At 45.1% G+C, this 8264-nt stretch overlaps 1 protein-coding gene across 1 annotated transcript in view; it reads right to left on the minus strand.

Annotated features, from left to right (window-relative positions):
- Positions 1 to 7335, minus strand: part of TMEM164 (transmembrane protein 164) — a 33066-nt gene extending 25731 nt beyond the window's left edge. Inside the window, exons 1-2 of the mRNA XM_027888410.1 lie at positions 7157 to 7335; positions 6344 to 6919 (exon numbers count right to left, since the gene is read on the minus strand). Coding sequence (XP_027744211.1) covers positions 6344 to 6790 — 447 coding nt within the window. The 5' untranslated portion in view covers positions 6791 to 6919; positions 7157 to 7335. The remainder of the gene's footprint in view (positions 1 to 6343; positions 6920 to 7156) is intronic.
- Positions 7336 to 8264: the final 929 nt, after the last annotated feature.

The raw sequence follows: 8264 nt of genomic DNA on the forward strand, positions 1-8264 counted from the left end.
CACGGTTCAAGTTGCTGCAGGGAACGTGCAACCCCCGCGGTAAAACTCATCCTCTGTGACTGGCAGTGTAAACATTTACAGCAGGGCAAGCAGGCAGCACAGAAGGGCTTCTTAGACTGCAAGTCATGAGGTGAAAGACATCCCAATCCCTGGAATTTGTTAGGTGTCCGATATGGTTACTGCTGCTGGTTTAGCTCCCCACCCCACTGAGGTTCCTAAAGGCCTCAGGCAGCTCCTCCTGAAACATCACTTTAAGTTACCAGCAAACAACCTACATGAAATGGTGGGTGAAACCACCAAACAGGATAAAAAAAATCCATCCTAAAAATACACTGCAGCCAACAGTGATACATTATAACACATTGAAACAATATAAATAGCTCTGTTCTCAAAAAAAAAAAAAAAAAAAAAAAAAAAAGAGGTCTGTCCCTCCCTAATATGTTGCTCACAGTACGTATTTCGCCCTTTGAATTATGTTTGCTTTAAATCTGTCGTGATCTCATCAAAACAAACCAATATCTGGTTACCTAATCATTCATCTAGTGGCCTTTAGATGATAACCCTCAGTGTAAATATTTGGGGTCAGAGAAAGTTAAGCTTTTTCATCTACCATTTCCAACCATTCAGTTCCTACTCCTGTTCAGAGAGCAAGATTACCCTGTGTCAATCCCCCACTTGTCGTATTCTTTTCTCCTAAGAATATCCAGAATAAAGGAAGAGAATTACCCAGCCTAAAGCACAGGGGCATTTCCAAATTCTAGCAACTTCAAAGCAAAGGCTTAACCAAGAGCTTTGGACTCCAATTCCTCAGCTGGAACATTCCCCAGCACCATGACACGTTCCCCTGGTCCCTGTCACCCGGCCTAAAGTGCACATTTTCAGCTCAGGATAAGCCATCACAGGCCAAATCTTGTTTAAATTAAAATAGCTGAACCATAATCTTCTGAAACAAAGAAAACTGTGAATCACAGCCTTAAGGCACCTTTGCTATCCTTTTTAGCCATCAGCGCACTTGTAGCAAGCGTGGGTAGAGCCCCTCTCAAATCTTCGTTCGCGAAGCCTAGCCATGATGATGATGATGATACTAAATTATTAATGTCTGTTGTTTCTGAATAGGAATCCTTGCCATTCCTTCTTCATTTCTCCACTATTTACTAAAAATAAACACAACGGTGAAACAAAGTATATACAGTGTTAAAACTATCAGAGGAAAGCTTTTCCTCAGCTCAACAAATAATTACAACGTTAATTATAGTATCAGTAAAAGCCTTTAAACTTCAGTTGACGGTGGTTTTGAGACACAAAAAAAATCATCACTTAAAACCAAATTGTAACAATTAAGACAGCTGAAGGTTCTCAGAACCAGGGGCAGATTAAAACACCCGAGCACGCCCTGGTGTTGTGAAGGCCAGGCTGGAGCACCACAGACCCAGCACAGAGGACATGAAGTTCCTCCTGACCTGTCACCTCCTATCTGTGGTTGCAGTCACCTTCCTGGGGGTGAAATGCCCTCTTTTGCAAGAAATGAGGTTTGCAGCTCAGAAACACCGGTGCTTTCAGTGCTTTAGTTCTCCATCTGCCCTTTTTCACCACACATCGTGATGAATCTTCTCTCTCTAGCCATCGGCTGTGAAGGAAAGTACCATGGGTTAACTCGCAGCTGTAAAAAGAAAGACTTGTGCATTCTGCAGATCCAAACCCGAGCTACTGCTTTGTAATCCAATATGTTTGTGAGGCTCATTATGCAAATCTTCCACTTAAGTGGTGAATTTTCTGCTACCAGACAGCATTTCAGAGCAGCAAAAGGACTGCTGACCTCTCACGTTCCTCAATAGACTGATTTGGGAGTAAATCATACGGAGCTCAAATATTTTGCCTTGCTGTTCTCAAATAATTTTTTACAATCCTTATCAAATTGTACTAAATTTCAGTTTTATCATACCTCCTGAAACCAAGTCCTGTCTCCTGAGGTGCTACAAAAATTACAGGTACTGGGCTTTGGAATGTAGGAGGTGCACACAAAAATCAGGTGGATGAGGGAAATATGCACAAGTACAGAAAGTGAGATTTAGAAGCCTACATTTAGAGACTTACACTTTGAAAAATGTATCTGTGTTAATAGGAAATTTTGCCTTTGCTGCTCTACATCTTACCCAATAACCTAAATACAAGCTAAAACCAGAGCTACTGGAAAATACCTTCAACTTAGAATACCACTATCCTTTAAAAACTGAGGAATTCATTAAACTCTTACTTGCAAGCCATTGCTCATGTACCTCAAGAGCATTATTCAGCATCATTTCTATAAAAATTTAATGAACTTTTATAATCAAAGCTTCCTCATAGTCACACCGAAATAACGGGATGTGAATGATCCTTTACTTTTAATTCAAGGTTTTGAAGAGACCGAATATAGAAAACCATACAGAATTTAACTGAATTCTTCCAGCAGTTAAGAACTGTGTACACAAATTAAAAGAAAAAAATAAAGAGGAGGGAAATCATTAATTAGTTATATTTGGGGATATATTCCCAAGTAGAACAGAATTCAGTCTAGCTATGTTTATTATATATGTTCTGAAAACGGTCCATTGTTTCCAAAAACACAGTAATCTCTTTTACAGAAGACAGAAATGATCCAGGTCTCTAAAAAGCCAGAACTGGAAACAATGAACAAAGGATTTAGTATTTACTTAACTGCAGATGCACTTAGCACTGGTTTTAGTTATGCAAACATCAGATCAAGATCCCTGAATGAAACTGGACTCCCCTGTACTTCTTTCCACCTACCACTTCCCCTTTAGTTTACTTTGCCTAAAAAGATCACTTGAAGTAATAATCCAGCAAAACAGCTGTTCCCTCCAAACACATTTTCTTTATTCCAGACAAATGTTAGTCCTTCACTGCTTGAATTGCAGTAATTCAGAGCAGAACTGGAAGAGAATTGCAACAATTGACCAACTGAGGGTGTACCACCGAGAAATGACTCTTGCAAAACCCTTTCTAAAAATAATAAATCAAAAGGAATAAAATTACAAAACTTATTTTACAAATGGGTATAAAGGCACCATTCTAAAAAGAAGGCACAGGCATACAAAAGCCAAGGTGAAAATTTACAGCAGTTTAAGAGAAGGACTAGCTGTACCTATCATTTCAGGATTAGAGTACAGAGTACATGTTTCTGGCACTTCCTTAAACAAGGGTGGAATAAACTTGCACACACATTTCTGATTTCTACAGACTAGTCAGTCATAACCTTCAGTGTTCAGAACTGAAGACCTTAGCTACAGTCTGGGAAATCTAATTAAAACTTTCAGCTTCACAAACCTAAAATTCAAATTATCACATAATCATTAAGGTTGGAAATGAACTTTTGAGATCACTTCACCCTAACACTGTTACCCACCACTTCTGCTTTAGATGGCTTTTTCCTTACTTTTTTTTTTTTTTTCCTTACGATTCTCTTTCGCAATACAGACCAGTTTTAGCTCTGGGTCCTGGTTTATATTTGTCTAAACTCAATCTTAATTGCCTGTTAACTCCAGCTGGGTGTCTTACAGAACATCAGGAGACACTTGTGCTTTTACATTTTCATTAAGTTACCTTGACTGTGAATAACACCTCCCAAAATATGTGTGTCAGAAATTACAAACTGGGGGTACAGGAATAGAAATAAGAGGGAACAAGTTTTTGATGGAAATTCTAACTGCTCCTTCCCTAATAAATGTGAAACGAAGAACTGCTACATGAACACAAGGGTTGTGATTGAAAAGTTAGAAAAATGTATAGCTTAAAAAATACAGAACAGATGAAGAAAATTGGTTTGATATCATCGGTTTTGACATTGCAAGGCATGAAATTCTTTCACCTCACTTATAAGACACCGGTGAAGAAACACCCTTCTTCCTCCACAAGCTGTGCAAGAAGCCAAAACCCAGAGCAGGGCTGGAAATTATTATCACTGCTTGTAGATAATTCAACCAGGTGACAGGGCAGCAACAAATTCTCTGAAGCTGATTAACCACGCCAACTGTTCAGGCACTTAAATATGTTCATTTCATTGGCACTTCCTCCTTCTACTGACACATCTAAGCTAGTTCTTTCCACTTATGAAAAGATTTAACTTGAACAGAGGTTGGCATGATGGGCAGAAATTAGACACCTGATCAAAACAGACTCATTTGTTGAACCCAGTAGCCCTAACATTACTCAGTTTTGTCTGCCCAGATGCACCACACATCTAACTCCCATTTTAGTTTGATCTCATTTCAGTCTTAGGTCTTTTAACAGCAGAACTTTTGCTTTTATGCAGAGAAAATCTGAAGAATAATTTCTAGTTCCAAATATTTTTGGCTCAGAGCCCAGAGCCTTTGTGGCTGAGGTGAAACAAGTCTGAGCTGAAGAAAATGAAAAGAGAAATGGAATGAAAGAAGAGATTTCTAACAACAGCTACTGTTGGCTTCCCTTTGAAGTGATCTGGATTGTTGTAGTACATTTCATCTCCTCGCCTCCTACTTTGTTCATCCTATTATTTAGACACGGCAGCAGGGTTATGTATAAACTGCTGCAAGAACAGAAGTGAAGGATAAATTATATTTTCATATATTTCACCTTGCCAACCTGTTGCCCTCCAGATATTCAGGCCAAAAAACAATGCTTGTAAGATCACACCTATCTATTACTTGCCTGCTGATGGAAGTCATTGACTATCCTTGTATCTACCTTAGTGTCTCTGTGGAAAGCTGTTGGGTTTGCCATTATTATTATCATCCTCTATATTCAGCCCAAACATGTCTCTAAATGAAGGGCACAACTTCTGCATTTTGCTGACATACCCACCTTCTCGGTTTCACAAATGCTGGAACACAATTTCTGATGAGTAATTAGCACAGGATTATTTTTAAAAGCTTCACAGCTCAAAGAGAGACTCAGAACAGCCCACACCTGACTACAGGGCTCAAGCCTCCATCTCCCTGGGGAAGGCACTACTGAAAGAGGTGAACAGTCCTTGATCCCCCAGGGCTGTGTAAGCATTGTGCTGAATGTCATAACAACCCATCATGAAAACAACTAAACTCTCAAATCCAACTGCTAACACAACCTCACCTCCTTTCTGGAGAATTACTAGGAATATTTCCTGGTTATCACTGGGTATCGCCTACAAATGGAATGTGGTTGTATGATTTAATTTTAATTACTTCTACATAGTTGTTCCATAACTTCAGTCCCCACGCTGACTAACTGATTGCACAGCAATCACTACCCCTCCTCAGGAAGGAAGTGTCCTGTGCTGTAAACTCCCGAGCAAACATTGCATCACGGCCTAGCAATTTACATAACCTGCTAATTAAGTTCCTGTAAATTAATTGCTCTAAAGATCTTGAATGCTACTGTAACAGCTTGCTTTACCACTCTTGAAACAATACTCATCTCCCTAGAACTTCTGGTACAATGAGAAAAGATGTTTTCCTTCCTATTAAAAAATGCTCTCCAGGTGTGAATCTAACAACTGGTTTGATCTGATTCAGCCCAGATCACTTTGCATCTTGTAGTGGGAGACCAAGAAAGGCACTGATCCAGTTTTACTGATCCTAGACAGTCAGTACCAAGCCAGCTTTCATGAAAGCCTTTTTGGCATTCTTCTGCTATTTCTTGAGCTTGAATTTTCTAAGCTGTCCAGTGCTGAGGATTCAGCATCAGCAAAATTAAACAAAAAAATTTTTTTATGTCTCCCACCCTCCTTACCAAGCTCAGTTGAACTGACAGTTAAGTACATCTACAGGACTATTAACAAACAAGCTTACAGGCTTTAGATATCCCAGTTCAGGAACTGTTTATCTATGTATCCATTATTTTGAAATCTACACAAGTTGCACATTTTTACACATCAACAACCACGCCAATTGTTTCTCCACCACCTTCACAAAATACGTTCACACCCATAGAAGGAACTTGCTTGAAAAAGTTGCACATAAATTACACAGCTGTTTTCACAATAATCCTGTTCTCATTAGATTTGGTGCAAATTTTAGCACTACTGTCAGTGGAAACAGCCTCTTCTATTCTTGAAACAAGGATCAGGTGAAAGCAAGTGGTGAGAAAGCCTTAATTATTTACATTTTCTATCAGAGATTTGGACATTAATCATAGCTACAACTTCACCTTTTCACCTGACTCAGGTTTTTTGAGAGATTTCACTTAAACTGACTAAAACCAGAGTTTTAAAACGTTTATATCGATTCTCAGCATTTGTACTTTTGCAATGCGTTTTTGATCCACAAACAGCCTACGGAAAAAATACACCACAACAGCCAACTTCCAGGTGAGCCTCCACAAGCCTTACCTGCATCATGGTGACCACATGGCAAGGGTTCAGGAGGTAAATGACAGTCCTGGTGGCAAACTTGAACCCCACCTCCAGCCCGAAGATGAGGCAGAGCAGCACCAGCAGCACGTTCTTGCCCAAACTCTCCTGCTTAGTCTGGGGCTGCTGCAGCAGATTCTCCAGCTCCCTGAGGTGGAGATGCCTGAGCTTCCCCAAGGACAGGACGATTTCCACGATGCCTACGCTGAGAAAGACCAAACTCTCCAGCAAGCGCTGCTTCCCCGAGAGAAAGGCAGCGCATTCCGGCCCCCCGTTGCCGGCAAAGCTGGGGTCCACCCCCCCATACATCCAGTCCAGGAGGTTGTGGAGGCTGTAGCGGGACATGGCGGGACGGTGCCTCTTCTCCAGGAACAGGTACGAGCAAGACGGAATCAAAGCCAAAATTCTGCCGGGCTGACGGAACATGAAACGTCCAGACCTTCCCTTTGCAGTTCTTCCTTCGCGGGCTCCAGGAGAACGAGGCAGCTCCGCTAGGGGCAAGGGCAGTTCTTCCCTTTCCTTTCCGATGCCCGGGGGAGCCCCGCTCGCAGCAGCCTGCGGGGAGGGAGAGGCCGCAGCTGCACGGAGCCTGTGAGCCCCCGAGCCCCGGAGCTCCAGACCCGCCGCCCCGGGACCCCTTCTCTTCCCACACGGCTCTACCGCCCACCCCTCTGCTCTCCCCTTCCCCACCGTGCAGGGCTGCCCTTACCCGCGGTCAGTGATGTGACCTGCCCCCTTCCTCCCTCCCTCCGCCCGGTCCCCCCCGCGCATCCCCCGGCGCTGCTGCGGTACCTCCTCGGGCTGGCGGGTGTCAGGGAGCGGCAGGCCCAGCGCCCCCGGCCATGGCGCCGGCCCCGGCGAAGGGAAGGGACGGGAAGGAGGAAGCAACGCTGCGCTCGGCAGCAGCGCCGGCACAGCCGAGACTCCGGGCCCGAGCGGGCTGGCCGCTCCCCGCGGCTGGCCCGGCCCCTGCCCGGCGCCGCAGCATCACCCCACCGACGTGCCTGACTCACGCCGAAAAATGGACGTGTCCCCCCGAATTGGCTGCGCCCGGCCGCCCGCTCCTCCCTCCGCCCCGGCTGCGCCCGCCTCCCGCCGCCTCCCTTCGCCGCTGCTCCCTCGGCGGGCTGCGCGATCCTGGTGCTCGGCTCCCTCCCGCCTGTTGCCTCTGCTTTCGTCTGGCTGCTCCCCTTTCTCCTCCTCCTGCTCGCCCTTATCGCAGTCAGCCCCCACGCAGAGCCCGCGGTTCGCCCCCTGGGGAAGAAGGGAAGGAGCGGGCACGGCTCTGGGTGCCCGTCACCGCGGTCCTGTTCGCTGACCCGCTCGGCAGCGGCCTTAACTCGATAAACAAGTTTTTCAAGTGCTATTGCAGCAGGTATAGGTCGCCCAAGGAATGGCACTGGCCCGCGCAGGAAAGGTCAGATCCGAGAGGGACTCCAGCTCCAAACCCGAGTGGGGCTCCAGCCGGTCCCGGTCTGGACATCGGCAGGTACGTGCAGCCAGGTGTGCCCGGTGCCTTAACCCGGTACCTGCAGCCAGGTGTGCCCGGTGCCTTAACCCGGTACCTGCAGCCAGGGGTGCCCAGTGCCGCACACAGAGGGCAGATCCTGCTTGTCTTTGTGCCCACACAATTTACTGCCACGCGTGCCAGACAGGGCCCTGTGCAGCAGAAGCCAGGTTTGGTTCCTGGTTGATGGCTTTGTGAAGCAGTTGTACTGCAAACATGAAAGGCAAAGGTCTGTGGAGATCTAGCTGGAGTAGTGGGTTACGGGGATGTTGTTGAGGGGATTAGAGCCATGGACATCCCCTGAGAGCTGTCTCGTCCTACACATTTTATTTCACACAGTCTGCATGCAGCACATCTTCCCATCCTGACCATTACAACAGGGCTGCCCTTCTC

Source organism: Empidonax traillii, unplaced genomic scaffold, assembly GCF_003031625.1.
Source record: "Empidonax traillii isolate 1590-97213 ecotype Southwest subspecies unplaced genomic scaffold, ASM303162v1 scaffold237:size1322474, whole genome shotgun sequence".
NCBI classification, from domain to species: Eukaryota; Metazoa; Chordata; class Aves; order Passeriformes; family Tyrannidae; genus Empidonax; species Empidonax traillii.